Raw genomic sequence first — 15524 nt, 5'->3', positions numbered from 1 at the left:
ATTTGGTGTTTAGGGCTTGGGAAGAGAGAGAGAGCACGGGGAGGGCGAGAAAGGAGAGTGAATAATGGTTTGTAACGTTTGTTAATAGCAAAACGGATCAAAACGTGTGATATAGACTTCCAGGTCCGGAGTATCCGGGTGAAATACCGGAGTATTCGGATATTTCCGGAAGTTCCGGGTCCAAATCCGGAGGTTCCGCTTTTTCCCCGACCCCCGAGTTCGAAAACTGAGCTTGGATCGATTTCTGACTCGATTCATAACCGAAGAATTAGGTCACTCATTAGCTGGTTAATTCCCAGGTTTAACACTCGGGTGTTACACCATCCCACTCAACAGACCAGCCCGGAGGCAGAGTACAAGGCCAAGTCAGACTCGCAATCGTATCGTTAAAGTTAGTACCTAAAAACAGTGCCACAAGCAAGGCTGAGTAAACTAATACTCAGCAAGACTTACCCGTCACCGGATATACCATAGTCCGATAACTAGACATGCAAGGCTTTTTGGTTTGTGGGGTTTATTTTGCAAAAAAAATGCCACTAAGAGTTGATCCTTATTTTTAGATTTTAATTTAGCCATTTTCTAGTAGGATTTAACCATTCTAAGTTTGCAACTATCTCTACTCAAACATGGTAGAGCAAACATTTAATCATACAGCATTATTATCAAAATTTGTTCCACTTGTTACTCTATGTGGCCGAAAATATTAAGCAATCTCATGCCGTGAGAGGCAGACAATTCTAAATTGAATTTCAACCTGGCCAGGGGTACCTAGACCACACGCATGGGGATCGACTTCGCTCCCGCTCCCGCTCACGCTACTTTTCCCCTTTCTTTCCAAGTCGTGGATCCGGGACACCCCCCCCCCCGACTACAGAGTCCGACCACTCTGCACACATACGTCCAGACAAAAATAAACCTACTTCTACCAAGGGGGTGCGAGATCGTTCCACTCGCTAGTCCAATCAGGTACTTAAGCTTACCGATTACCATATTTCTCGCTATGTGGCTAGTACTTTCAAACGCTTAACGAGATGAGCCACACACCGCGACCTTAACCATTTTTGACTATACCAGCGGGGTATCACAACTACACAACCCCGCCCGTTGTCCTTATATTTCAGCAAGAATTTAAAGTCAATCAAATCCTATATGCTCGCGAGAGGCAGCAAACCACTCGACTTCTACCGTACCTAGTTAGCGGGGCAACTAGTCGATAAAAAGATCTGGAGATCAAACATAGGTACCTAGGAATCATGCATCTAAGGTTTTCGATCAACTCCTAGAAACATAAATGCAAAAATAAAATTATTACAACACATATGAATAGTTAGATGAATAATAACTCTGAAAATAATGGGATTATGCACCGGGGCTTGCCTTTTTGGCCACTGTCAGGCGGAGAAACCTCTGGAGCTTGGCCCAGGTCTTGAGTTATGTTAGTGCAATTCAAGTTAACCTCCTGAGCAACACAAGAGTCCGCGGGAACCAGCTCGTACTCTCCGTCAGCAAGATTAACCGCTTCTTTATGCAATGCAAGATTATGAGTTACAACATGATAAATGATTTCTTTTCTTCACGATAAAGTTGTAGTCCAACAAAATAACTTAAAGATGATCTTTGTGAACTCATTTACAGGGCAATCATTTATGGAGTAGTATTTATCACTATGTTTCTTCATGAGTGAGTGTGTGGGTTAGTTTTCATTTTCAACATTAAAACATAGCATTTTTTCACAATTTCCTAACAAGAAATCTAGCCATGATCTAGTGATGAAAATTTTATGTAGAACAGTACAGATAATCTATCATCTACTGTGCAAATTTCAGTATCTAACCATAGAGCATTTAATCATAAAAATGTATGCAAACAGATTACTCTAATTACTTCACAAATTGGCATAGAAGGATTGACATGGGTTATGGTGCTATAAAATTTACAAGAGCATCTAAATGTCATCTACTCAGTACTATAAAATTTGAAGATTTTATTTCCTTAAGAATCAGGGGTTATAAAATTAACAAAATCATCAAGCTTTTGACCAAGATTAATTCCACAGAGAGTTATACCAGGTATATGCATCTCAAAATTTTACCAAAACCTAGATATGTCCTAAACATGTTCTAGAAAAATTATCAAGCATTATTTCTACCAGAAAATTTTATTATGCATTTAACTCTACATGAGCTAGCATATTAATTCAAAGTTCCAAATAGCCAGTACTGCATGTGAACTTTTTATTCTAGTAATAATCTACTCTAAATAAGAACATGTCCAAAATTCATGATTAGAATGGGTCTATTTTACTCAGAGCAAAAAAATATCAAACCTAGCCATGATATTCTAAGCATGATTTTTAACTGAAACAAAACTTAGTAACTGTGGCTCAAACTTTGCAGGCATGATTACAGAGCTAAAATGAGACTCCAGAAATAAATCTAGATTTTTCTAGATAGAATAACTATATATGATGAATTAAGTTGGTTAAACAAGCATTAAACATGGTATATAGCTAACTAACTCTAACATGTCTAAAACTTAAAAATCAGCAAGATTTCAGTTATATATGCATCTAGGAAAAATTTCAGAGCTAGATCAGGTATATGTTTTCCAGTATTAAATCATGAAGTGTTTTAACAGATTTGAGAATCTTGATTGTTCAAATAGGTTAACAGATTTAGCTAGGTGTCATATTTTTACCATAATCCTAACATTCTACCAGAATTAACATATCCAAATATCAAGGTTATTCAGTGAGCAGAACTTTCAGAACAAACATTATGTTGTTTTCTTTTTTTTCATAGATTAAAATGGGTAGAGTTTCTGCAGATTTGGGAGTAACAAAACTTGTAGATTTTGTTATAAGGATTCCAGATTAGTTGAGTTTGCATTTTTAAGATTTTTTTGTTATTTTTTATGCATTTTTGAAGTTCACTGCCAAACTCTGAAAAACTTGCACCCAGACCCTTATTCGAAAAAGAAAAATTACAACCGGGTCCTTCGCGGCCTTCTTCGCCGTTGCATCTTGCCGGTGGTGTTCTACTAGGCAGGGCTTACCAGGACTGCAACGGAGAGGCACGTTGGGTAGAGGAGTTCGAGAGCTACCTACCAATGCCGGTGTTCGGGTCGGTGGTGGCCGGAATCGAGGTTGCCAGCGTCGAAGGCGGCGGCGGAGCTCGGGTGACCGGCGGTGTGGATAAAGAAGAGCTCGGGGTGGTCGAACATCAAGGGTACGAGCACCGCGAGAGAGTGAGGAAGCTCCTGGGGTAGATGTCGTGCTCGGTCTTCGCTGGAATCGGCCGGTCCACGGTGAGCCTTGAGCTCGCCGACGGCGGCGCGATTGGGCGGCGGCTATTGAGTGGGTTCTAGTGGGATTCGGCGCGCGTGTGAGCTTCACGGGGGGTCTGGTGAGGCTGCTGGTGTGGTCAGAGGGGCCAATGCGGGTTGGTGGAGGCGGCTCCACGGTGAGCTCTAGCTCGCCGGAGCTAATGGCGGAGGCGGAAAGGGAAGGAGGGGGAGAACGCGCGCGGCTCGGCCTGGGGGTTCGATTTATAGGCGAGGACGCTTAAGGGTGAAGGAGTGAGGCTCCTGGGAAGGTCGAACCGACCCAGGCGCGCTCGACGGCGAGGTGGCGACCGAAGGAGGCGGCGCGATGCATGGCGGGCGGCGTGGCGCTTAGCAAAGGGACCAGGGGCGCGTGGCGAGTGGAGGAGCGGAAACAGAGAGGGAGATGGAGGCAGGGACCTAGTTGTGATTTCTGAAATCTCAGGGATCTCTCGGTAATCTAAAATTTTCTCTAATTTTCGGGGCTCAAATAAAAAAGTGTTGAATACCAATCTTGTGTAACTTTTCAAGATATACAACTTTTGTGTTAGGTAAATTTTCATTTGAAGTCCACATTTTGAACTATTTTAAAATTTCAAACTTACATAAAAGGGTTTTGATTTTTATTTGGTTTTTTATAGGATTTGGCTGAAAGTTGAATTCAGCACATGTTATTTATGGTACCATTAAATACCCAAATTTATTTTGGTGCATATTTTTAATAGGATTTTAAGTAGGTTTTTAACCCTTTTACTCCCACATTATATTTCCAATTGTATGCTTTGACTTTTATTTGACCTTTTCTTGTTGAATTAAATTTCCAACCCTTCCTTATATTTGATTTGAGTGAATTCATCTAGATTTTAGTACACAGACACTAGAGGTGTCACAGATAGCTGATACACACATGTGTGAACTTGGGTACTTGTGTCATGGAAATTATTTGAATATATCTTGCACTGTCTCGTGTATGCAACAAGAATGGCTACAAAGATCAAATTATGTACTTAGAACACTATGATTCATGAGTCAAAGGTGAATTAAATATCTCGTCGATAGCTAAATAGACGACTCATTGTACAAACTACTTAGCTTTCCGTGTATGGCAAATAGTCAACGGCAGTGGCGGAGCTGAGGGGGGCTGGCAGGGGCCATGCCCCCCCATAACAAAATACTTTTTGTTAAGTACTATCTAATAGTATCTCAATCCTAGTTAAGTTTTTAAGTAGGCAATGTATGCTATGCAAACCATTTTCTTATGCAAACTATGAAAATTTCAATCTGGGCCATCGGATCAACATTAAAGGGGAGGGGCACAGGGGCGTGGGAGGGGAGATTTGCAAAAGTGTGATTGCCCAATTCAAGGGCAGGTTCATATTATAAAATTATCCCATCCCCTATGCCCTTTGGATGTTGATCTGATGTCCCAGATTGGAGTTTTCATAGTTTGCATAGGAAGTGGTTTGCATAGCATACGTTGCCTTTTAAGTATTCTTTAATCTTAGTTAATTTTGGCTCAAGTTTCCAAGTACTCTTTAATTTCAGCTTAATCTTAGCTCAAGTTTTTAAGTACATCTTAATCTTAACCCACTTTAGTTCACAACAAAAGCCCACAATATTATTCGGTTCCTTGGAAATTCACAAAATCCACCATGATCTCTAGCCTTGGAAGTTCTTTTCGTTCTCTGTGTGCGGCTGCTCGGAAGTCACAGCTCATCGTCGGTGTCAAGTGGAGAGTGCCAACAGACTCATGTCTCACGATTGACATCGCGCGAATGCACGCCAAAGCGCCAATGGCAAGTAGGCAGGTAGCCACAGCCGAGATGGACAGCAATAACAAACCCACCTGCCCCGCAAATACTATCGCATTAGCATCAAATCTACGACTTATGTCTATACTTCTTCAATTTAAAGCAATATAAATTTATTATTGTTGATACGGTATGCTCTTTAAGCATTGTTGATTTCGTATTGCATAATAGAATGATTTTTTAAAACTAAGCCTAATCTTTGTAGGAAACCAAAGCAAAACTAAAATAATGAACAAGATATATTGACTCCGGTTCCTATTTTGCTTTATGAATTGTAATTGCATGATTAAATAATATATACCGTGACTAACTAGCGTATATTCGCACAGTTAATAAAAAATTAATGCAAATTATTAAGTTTTTTATTAATAAAATCAAAGTTTATTCAGTCTCGGCCTCTTTAAAATTTCTTTTCAATTCCGCCACTGGTCAACAGCTATCTAAACTAGCAGCTGTCTAAATTATTGTACTTGCTCTAACAGCTCTTGGGCGGCACCAATGTTCCCTCTCCTCGCGCAGCTGGCGACGATCATCGACCATGCTACATTGCTACGGCGTCCCCGTGCGCTCCGCTGTCGAACAGCGCAGCCGCGACGCCTGGATCTCCGCAGCTCGTGTGCACGCTGATGAGCTGAGCGCGTTGCTGACGAAAACTACGGCAACCCTGCCTGAACTTGCTACAATCAAATTGATGGTACCACCCCATCTTTTTTTTTGGGTAACTTTGGCATGAGAACTCGAGCCATGTTTAGTTCCCAAAAAATTTTCTACAGCATCCTCGGATACATGCATGGAGCACTAAATATAGTTAAACAATAATAATTTACACAGTTTAACTATAAATGACGAGATAAATCTTTTAAGACTAATTAATCTATAATTAGACATTAATTGTTAAATAATAATAAAAGTGCTACAGTACCAAAACCCAAAAAAAAATCACGAACTAAACAAAACCACCTCAATGGCAAGGTCTACCGCTGCCTTCAAGATACGGGGTTTCACTGTTCTTTGAACTTATGTCAGTCTCGGTGGAGTTTCACTGATACAGCGAGAAAAATGGAATGTTAAGAGGAGTTTCATCTCCATAAAATTTAGCTGGTACAATTAACTACTTATCAGCCTTGGTAAATACTCCCTCCATACTAAAAAAGAATGTCATTTTGGACAAGATTTGGGTCAAACATTGAGAATATGAATCATGAATAACTTTTAAGTTGTTGAGTTTCAAAATACAAAAATCATATGAATAGGTTTATCTTGAAAAATACTTTCATAAAAGTATAAATATATCAATTTGTGATAAACATTTTTATAAAAATAAGAAGTCAAAGTTAAAATTTGGAGACCGTGTCGCTGTCCAAAACGACATTCTTTTCAAGTATGGAGGGAGTATGTCGAAATAGTGTGCATTAAGGGTGTGTTTAGTTGGTGAAAAAGTTTGGATTTTGATACTGTAGCACATTTCGTTGTTACTTGACAAATAATGTCCAATTATAGACTAATTAGACTTAAAAATTCAGCTCGTGCTAATCAGTTAAACTGTATCATTAGTTATTTTTTTCAACTGTATTCAATACTTTATTCATGTGTCCGAAGATTCGATCTGACAGATACTGTGCAATTTTTTTTTAAAATTAAACAGGGTCTAAGACTGGTCCTAAGAGGGATATGCTCTTGCCATGGTGGCGCCGGCGAGGAAACGAATGGGCTCAATCATCAGAACCTGCATACATCGTCCGTTTCTCGAGGGGAAGAAGGATAAAAAAAAACTGGACACGTGGGTGGCGGATGCCACGCCTCAGCTGGTAGCATCTTCACCGCCGACACCACGACCGGCGGAAAAAGCAGGAGGTGCCGTGGTCGAGTGGACACTGGACAGAGCATGACCGATTGACCACGAACAGAAAATAAAAAAGAATAATGATTCTCGTGGGCAGTTGTTTCGTACAGATCAAAGTACTAAGCAAAAGGTAAAGCAGTCAAATCCGCAGCTACGCCCTGACCTTGAACGTTGACACGCCCACCCAACGTCTAGAACCCGTCCCAGTCCCTGCCTGGTCGCGCGAGGGTGCGTCGGCGATTACGTACGCGCTACGCAGGCGCGCGGTCCCTCCCTGGGTCCTGAATGCATGCGAACGGCTTGCCGAGGGAGCACCGGAGCAGTGGCTGGCATCAGCAGCCAGGTTGGATTGCTTGGGCGGCCGTTAGGAGTTTTGACCGTTGATCCATTGTTAACCACGAGCAGAGCTGGACCTACTCTATCCATGGCTGGGTGAACTTCGGGATGCGACCAATTAGTAGCCGGTCAACATATTATCGGATCAGTGGGTCAACTCAGATACAGGCTGTTTGGCTTGCCACGCTGAAGCAAAATAGGCCGCAGGCCACTTTGGCATGTTTTGAGGAGCCTTTGGGGTGGGGCGGGGGGGGGGGGGGAGGGGCGGAAGGTTTTCTTCCACCTGCCCTGCTACTAGTGTGGTCCAGCCGCCCCCACACACCGTGGCGACCAAGTGCAACGGCTAGTACATTTTCTACGCGCGCGCGTGGACGTGGCCCTCGCCTCCTCTCTCCACGCACTCTCGCCGCCGCTACGGGCACGCGCGCTCTGCCGCCCAGAGGAGCACCTTACGCTGACAGGTGGGACCGGAAACCAGGTCGCCAATGGCCCCGAGCCTACCGCGCGACACCCAGTGCCAAATACATTTTTGCGAAAAGTATATCCATGGCCCAGCTGAAACGAGATGGCAAACCGCTGCACATCGAGCCAGCGCTGCGCGTTGGCATGAGCAGTCCCCAAAACAGCCACGGCGAGGTTGCTTACCCGAGTGCGCCATGGCGTGACCGCGCGAGCGTACGCGTACGCGTACGGGACGCGACGCGATCATTGGTTCGTCCGGGTGCGGCCCAATCTCCGACGGTCAGCGCCTCGCCGCAACCGTCCCGATCCCCGGTCTTCCAGACCACAGCGTTCTACAGCTCCGCCCGCAGCTTCCGGGCACGTTCCTCCAGCTCCCGTCCGGGGCATCCGGACACCACCGCCGCGCCGCACACGGACGCGGGGCGGTCGGCCATCCAAGGAAACCCGTCCGCCCCCTGCGTGGCGGGCAGCGGTTGGGCGGCGCCCGTGTCCCGTGCCCCGGGACGACGAAGGGGTCGCGTCGCGCGTTCGTGCAGCGGATGGGAGGCTCGAAGGAAACCAAAAGTTGATTAATGACCGCGTCGTACTACCAGTACCAGGAGCCGGCCGAGAGCGGCGTTCACAAGGCAGCCAAAGCAAGAGGCCAGAGCCAGATCAGATCGCCCGGCTTGTTTCCTTCCCGTCCCCGTGACCGTGAGACTGTGATCTGTGTGGTCGTCTCCACACGGGATTAACGAATGCTTGTTTGACTCGCGCGCCGTTTCACTCTCCAAACCTGCTCCTGCTCCGCCGCAACAGCCAGGCCACAGGCCACAGCCGCGCGCTCCCGTTTCTTCCTTCATGGCTTCCTTCCCCGTTTCCCTTGGACTTGCCAGTGTGAAAAACTGGGCGGCGGAGACCGGGTATAACACTCCGGGGCAGGCGCTATCGTTTTCCTTTCACTGTTATAAATCACTTGCTTTCGCTATCTTTTACGCATATTGTAATTTCTTCTATGCTGCTGCTGGCGTCTCGCAAACAGCGTAACTCAGGTTTGAACGCTGCTGCAACCGAAGCACACATTCATACTTGCCCTTCATGTGGTGCTTAAGGAAGATTTAGAGGACTGGAATTTAGGTGAACTTATACATAAGATAAATGTAACTATGTTCAAACAATTAATGTGACTTGAATGAGAGCCAAAAGTCTCCTATCTTTTCGTGAAAAAGGAGAAGAAGATAGGAGTTGAACAAAAAGAAAAATATTAATTTGGACAGTAAGTGCTTTCCAGTTCGTGTAAATGAGAAGAGAGCTTCTTTAGTGGTATGAAACTATTTGTTTCTTTGTGCCCTGGGCATATTTGTTGTACTGGGAATTTGCTCAATTGTTCCATTGAAAAACAGCACAGATCGAAGCTTCTGTCCATTTTTTAAAAATTTGATTCCTAAAATCGAACAATAACTAATATTGAATCGGAAAAACGTTCGTCTAGTCACTAGTGGAATCATAAAACATTTTTTTTTGAGAGGAGGAATCATAAAACATTTTAAAAGAGCATCTCAGAGCCATTCTTTATCCCTAGTCCACCTCCCGTCCCGTTAGGCGCGTCCACCGGCAACGCGTGCCGTGCCCCCACGGTATATAAAACCCCTTTCAAACGGCCATTTCCGCAGACCGATCCAAACAAACCGAGACCAGTGAAAAGGCGTTGGACTCGCCAGGAGGCCGTGGGCAGCAGCGCCGAACACAGCGGTTAGAACCCGGAAACCCTAGCCCCGCCGCCGCCGCCTCGCGATGTCTTGCACGGTGGCCATCCCGAGCTCGCCGGTCTTCTCGCCGTCGCGCCGCCCGCTCTCCTGCAAGGCCGCATCGGCCTCGCCGGAGCCCGCCGTCACCGTCTCCGCCGCCTCCCCGGCGCCCGCGGCCGCCGCCCCCGCCGGCTCGCCGCTCCGCCCCTTCGCCCTCCGCGCGCTGCTCCGGGAGGAGCCCTCCCCGTCGTCTTCGCCCCAACCGGCCTCAACCGCCGCGGTGGCCTCGGCACCGGCCGGGCCCGTGCTGAAGAGGCGGCGACCGGCGCCGCTCGTGGTGCCGGCGGCCGGCGCCGCGGCGGCTGCTGCTGCCGCGGCAGCGGTGGCCGCGGTGGAGGCGGATCCGAGGAACGAGGTGGAGGAGGAGGGGGAGGAGTTCGCGGCGTACTGCCGTAGGGGCAAGGGGAGGAGAAGGGTGGAGATGGAGGACCGGCATGTGGCCAAGGTCGCGCTCGGCGGAGATCCCCAAGTGGTAAGCTCGATTGCAACTTGAAAGTCTCCCGGTTCGATCCGTGTACTTCTCCGTGATTTAAAAAAAACGAACTACGAATTTTCCTTAAAACGCGACCAATCGGGTCATTTGGGCTGAAACTTTCAATTGTTTCCTCTGAAATTGTCCAAAGCACGGAGACTTAATCGACTTGTCTAATCTACTCAGGCGCTGTTTGGTGTATTCGATGGTCACGGTGGGAAGAACGCGGCGGAGTTCGCTGCTGAGAACATGCCCAAGTTCATGGCTGAAGAGTTGAAGGTAAACGGCGGAGAGGTCGAAGGAGCGGTGAAGAGGGGCTACCTTAAGACGGACGAGGAGTTCCTTAAGAGGGACGAGAGCGGGGGAGCGTGCTGCGTCACGGCTGTCCTCCGAAAGGGTGGCCTCGTCGTGTCCAATGCCGGAGACTGCCGCGCAGTGCTCAGCCGAGCGGGGAAGGCGGAGGCGCTCACCTCTGACCACAGGGCCTCACGGGAGGATGAGAAGGAGAGAATTGAAAATTTGGTAAGTAGAGGTCGTCCAAGCCTTATCCTTTTCGGCAAAATTTGAATAATGCATCAAAAGCACTCAAACTACTATTGATGAATGAACATTTTGAACTGATAGCTATTTGAAAATGGAGGAATTCGTTAACATCTGATCTAGGGAATAAAACATGACGATATACCCTGCAATGTTACTTAAATGCTGCTCCTCTCTATTTCAGGGTGGATTCGTGGTAAATTATCGCGGAACATGGAGAGTACAGGGCTCCTTGGCAGTTTCGAGAGGCATTGGGGATGCACACCTGAAGCAGTGGATCGTGGCTGACCCTGACACCAGGACCATCCTGGTTGATCAGCAGTGCGAGTTCTTGATACTTGCTTCTGATGGCCTGTGGGATAAGATTGATAATCAGGAGGCCGTAGACCTAGCAAGGCCTCTCTGCACCAATAATGACAAGGCCTCTCGCATGGCTGCCTGCAGGATGCTCACTGAAACATCCATTTCCAGGGGCTCAACTGACGATATCAGCGTCGTGATCATACAGTTGCAGAAATTTACAAGTTCTTGACTATTTTCTGAGAGAAACTGGAATTAGACTCTAGCCAGTAGTGCTAACAGACTGGTGGAAGGGGGGCAGGGTAGGTAGACATCACACATGTTACTTCGCAGGCCATAGTTTTCATGAGCCTGCGCTACTTTGTGGGGATTTTAACATTCATTCTTTGGCGTAGAACATTCTTTTTCTTATAACAATTCTTTATGTACTTAGATCTAGTTGATTCATTCTTTGACAGTACCATAATAATGTGGGGTGATCCCTCGATTCATATTGTAAAAAGGCAATTTGCCTACCTACACTGTTACATTCTATTCATTAATTAAACTTTTTTCCATGTTTCTCTTATATTTTCTTTTAAATTTTTGTCAGTCCGAACCAAAAGAAAGAATTTTAAGTTCTACGTCATATTGCAAACTCTACCATCTTAGCATCCCAATGTTCGGTACTCTCTTCTTTTTACTGTTTATAATACAAGTCTTTAAAAGTGCTGGCGTTTAATTGCAAGGCAAAATCAATTCACTTGAATTGCGAACTCCCCCCCCCCTCCCCCTCCCCCCTCTCCTTTAATCATAGTTATGTCACTGTGTTCGCTTGGCTGTGGCTGATGGCTGACACTGATTTGTTACGAGGGAACAATATTGCTGGCTGGCTGGTACCTGGTGGCTGGTGCTGATTTAGTATGAGAGAACAGTACTGTTGGCTGGTTGGCTGACAAGCCAAGCGAACACAATTGGTTTCTAGGTACAAACAATTGGGCTAGTGAAATTTCTGAAACATTGGGATGCATGGATCATATAAATTTCTATGGGATGCTTGAATCCTTAGAAGTTCTTGAGGAAATCTAGTACCTTATGTTTGAATCTCCTTTCCTCTTTGAATACCTATGTTTTTCATGTGCTACATTCAAACATCTAATTACCTATGTTTTGAATTACTTTAGGACTGCAATTGCCAGCGCTCCAAGAAAGCTCCCACATGTTTTATTATCCTCTGCATCAACTTGCATCCATGCAAGAAATCAAATCCCATTGCACATCCATACCTAGTTTTTTTTTTGAAAAGTCCATACCTAGGCTATTTTTAAATATTTAGTAGTATCAAGCTATTTAATTTTCAGGAGAATCCCGCTGTTCACACTTAAAAGGGTGCAAGAGCGGGATACCACTTCCCATTTTGCTTAGATTTTAGGCTCTACTTGTTGAGCTTCTAGGTAGTTTTTCAGCATGAAAAGCCAGCTCAAACAAAAACGAACTTCTTGTGCAGCTTTCGGAAAGTCAAAAATTTAGAAAAACTGAGTTTGTATGTAAAAGATGAAAAGTTCGGTTTTCTTAGTTTTTTTACATTTAAAGTCAAGAAAGCTAAAAACATCATTTAAATGCTATTATTAGCTTTTTAAAAGCGAAAGGTCAGCACCAGCTTTTTAGAAAAAAACATAAAAATTTGCAGCTCAAACTAACAAACCCTTAGGGTATGAGCAATGTATATTGTTGAAGTGGTAAGTAAGGCCGGGACCCAACCAAGGAGTAAATAGCTAAGTGAAACTTCACAATGCTTATGTTTTGGAGTGGTAAACAAGGTGAATCCCATTGAGATAAAAACCTTACTTCTCCAACCTCCCGTGATAGGATGGCTGGGACAGAGCTCCAACAAGGTGGGTTCTGTAGTTTTTTATTCTAGGTTCCAATAGATATATGATATTTTATTGTTTATGGCCTGATAATAAGCTTATGGCCTGGTAGTAGTTCCATCCAACCTCCTCACAATGCTTAGTTTTTCGCTACATTTTAGATGCACATGTACCGAGTGCACTGAACATGACCTGGGGCCTACGAGCCTGACGATCAGTGTCGCGGATGGTCGCCTGAGACAATGTTTACTTCAAAAAAGAGACCCAAAACAATGCCCATTTTTCTTTTCATTCAACATTTTCTTCTCTTTTCCTCTTTTTTTCTTGCTAAGCATGAAACGCGTGTTTAGGTTTGCCATCTCTTTTAGGGGCACGACAACGGAGGAAACCGCGTAGAATACATGAGTGCTACTGATAACTTACCCTCTCTCAAAGTCAATTAACATGCCAAAATATGCTAGTCGAGTTAGTCTTTTTTGTGTGTGTGTGTGTATGTGTTTAGCCTCCAGTCGGTTTGCGCGTGGCCATTTTTTTTGGGACCAAAGAAGAGAGCGGTCAAGTCATTTTCTTATGATGAAGCGCACTAGATTTCTAGTCAATGTTTCTGAGGATCGGTACCTTTAGAGTTCCTTGGCCTTAGACAAATTATTTCTCTTCTGAACTTCTTTCACGTCTGGACTGGATCCTTTCACTACTAGAAAAAGAGCCATGGTCACCGGTTCCAAAAGGCCTTAGATACCGGATTTCGAACCGGTACCCCGAAACCGGGACCAAAAGCGTCGGTCTAAGACACCGGGTTTTTCAACCGGTGCCTAAGCTCTTCTTTGGTACCGGTTGGAAATAGCAACCGGTACCAAAATCCACCACATCCGTTCCATCGTGTCCTCTTCCGTTCCTAGCATCCTCTCCCGTTCCCCTCACACCCCCACCAGTCATTCGAATAATCAACCACAAAATATAGATACAATCCATAGATTTCGCAAATCATTCAAAGAATCGATCACAAGATAGATACAATTAATCCATACAATTCCACATGCATCTCTATTACAGAAAAGTAGGAAAAAAAAAGAAAAAAAAATCACCCACGGCGGCGGCTTCTCGCTCGCCCACTGGGACTCCTCGACGGCCGCCCACACTTCACAGGAGTTGCTCGCCCGCCACGGAGCTCCTTGCCGGCCGCGCCACCGGGTGGACCCGCTCGCCGCTGGGTAGAGCTGCTCGCCCCACGGGGGCTAGCTCCCACGGCCGGCTCCTGCGCGGAGCTTCTCGCCGGCCACGCGGCGCCAGCCACGCGGATCCGCTGGCCGTTGCTCGCCGCCGAGTGGACCTGCTTGCCGCCGGGTAGAGTTGCTCGCCCCACGGGGGCTAGCTCCCACGGCCGTCTCCCGCGCGGAGCTGCAGTCACAAATTAAACCAATTAATGTTGCCACGAAGAGGAAAGCAAGCAAGAACAACGGCCGCGTGAGGAAAGCAAGAACAACGGCCGGCGGTGCCGAACTCCAAGCAAGCAAGCAAACAAGAAAAACAACGGCCGCGTGAGGAAAGCAAGCAAGAACAAACGTCGGTGCCGAACTCCAAGATCTTCTGCATGGCGGCAAGCGGAGCCCGCGCGCTCTGCGCCGCGGTGGCAGCCGGCGCACCACGGCAGCGCCCGGCGGCGGCAGCGGCCAGCGGCTAGGTGCCTGCACGCCCGGCAGCTCCTCGCGCTCCGCGGCAGTGGCGCCCTGCCGCTCGGAATCCTATCCACGCCCGGCTTCTTCAGCGAGAGAGGATAAGGAAGAGAGAGATGAGAGGTGGAGAAATGAGAGAGGTAGAGATAATAGTGAGGAGTCGTCAGAGACTTGAAAATATCGACAAGCAAGAGGCCGGCTTTTGGTACCGGGTGATCGTTTGCACCGGTGCCTATGTCGAGGGCTAGCATAGGCACCGGGTCATGGCATGACCCGGTGCTAATGTCTGCTCCATAAGCACCGGGTCGTGCTACCACCCGGTGTCATTGATGCATAGCCAATTTGGTACCGGCTCATGGAATTAACCGGTGCCTTTGTTTGTGCATTGGCACCGGTTTGTGCTGTGTTACGCCTTGCCAGCACTCGGCGCAGGCCTAAGGTACCGGCTATTGTTACAACCGGTACAGATGCCTCACATTAGTACCGGTTCATGCAACAATTGGTACTTTTGACCCGGATCTTTAGCCTGTTTTCTAGTAGTGTTTGACGCGCGTTTATGCCATATAGTTACCGTGTTCCGATTAATTTTGGCCAAAGTTTCTTGCGGCACTTCACTTCTAATACAAATGGTGTATTGGTGTCCTCATTTAAGTAGGCCAATCTCAGTGGAAGTATTATAGAAGTGTCATAGACATTAAATTTGCTAACATATACCAATAATATAAAGAGAGAGGAGAGAGAAGTGTCATGAAATATGAGAGAAGTGTCATCACCATGACACTCCACCGGCACAGTTCTCAAGTTTCCAGTCTTGATAACTGTGTCGATGACACTACCACTGAAACCAGCCTTAAGAGCTCGTTTCGTGTAGCTCCACCAACTTCACCTCCTAGTAACATATGCACTGTAGCACTAGGGCGGTATCTAAGGGTAGGCTGGGGTTCTAAAATTTGGCTCAAGCAATTTTATCCTAAAATTTTATCTTATATGTTCTTATTTGTTACCCACATAAAAGTAGCTATTAATTATTTTTTATATACAACAATTGATAATTGAATTGAGAAGACGAAAAGTTAGAAATTATATTGTTTATAAAATCGAATTGATTCGTTCACTAATATATTTAAAT

General features: G+C 45.8%; 1 protein-coding gene and 1 long non-coding RNA gene across 2 annotated transcripts; one reads left to right on the top strand and one right to left on the bottom strand.

The window, feature by feature from the left end:
- Positions 1 to 9422: 9422 nt before the first annotated feature.
- Positions 9423 to 11440, top strand: LOC120692046 (probable protein phosphatase 2C 32). Its single transcript, XM_039975250.1, has 3 exons — positions 9423 to 10032; positions 10219 to 10554; positions 10757 to 11440. The coding sequence occupies exons 1-3, from the start codon at positions 9547 to 9549 to the stop codon at positions 11102 to 11104; spliced, it is 1170 nt and encodes a 389-aa protein (XP_039831184.1). The 5' UTR covers positions 9423 to 9546; the 3' UTR covers positions 11105 to 11440.
- A 2223-nt stretch (positions 11441 to 13663) lies between these two features.
- LOC120693138 lies at positions 13664 to 14607 on the bottom strand. Its single transcript, XR_005682866.1, has 2 exons — positions 14286 to 14607; positions 13664 to 14120 (listed from the first exon to the last, which is right to left on the bottom strand). It is a non-coding gene; the product is annotated as an uncharacterized LOC120693138 (long non-coding RNA).
- Between the last annotated feature and the right edge of the window lie 917 nt (positions 14608 to 15524).

Source organism: Panicum virgatum, chromosome 9N, assembly GCF_016808335.1.
Source record: "Panicum virgatum strain AP13 chromosome 9N, P.virgatum_v5, whole genome shotgun sequence".
NCBI lineage: Eukaryota > Viridiplantae > Streptophyta > Magnoliopsida > Poales > Poaceae > Panicum > Panicum virgatum.
The sequence above is the reverse complement of the archived record's forward strand: the minus strand, read 5'-3'. Positions and strand labels throughout refer to the sequence as shown.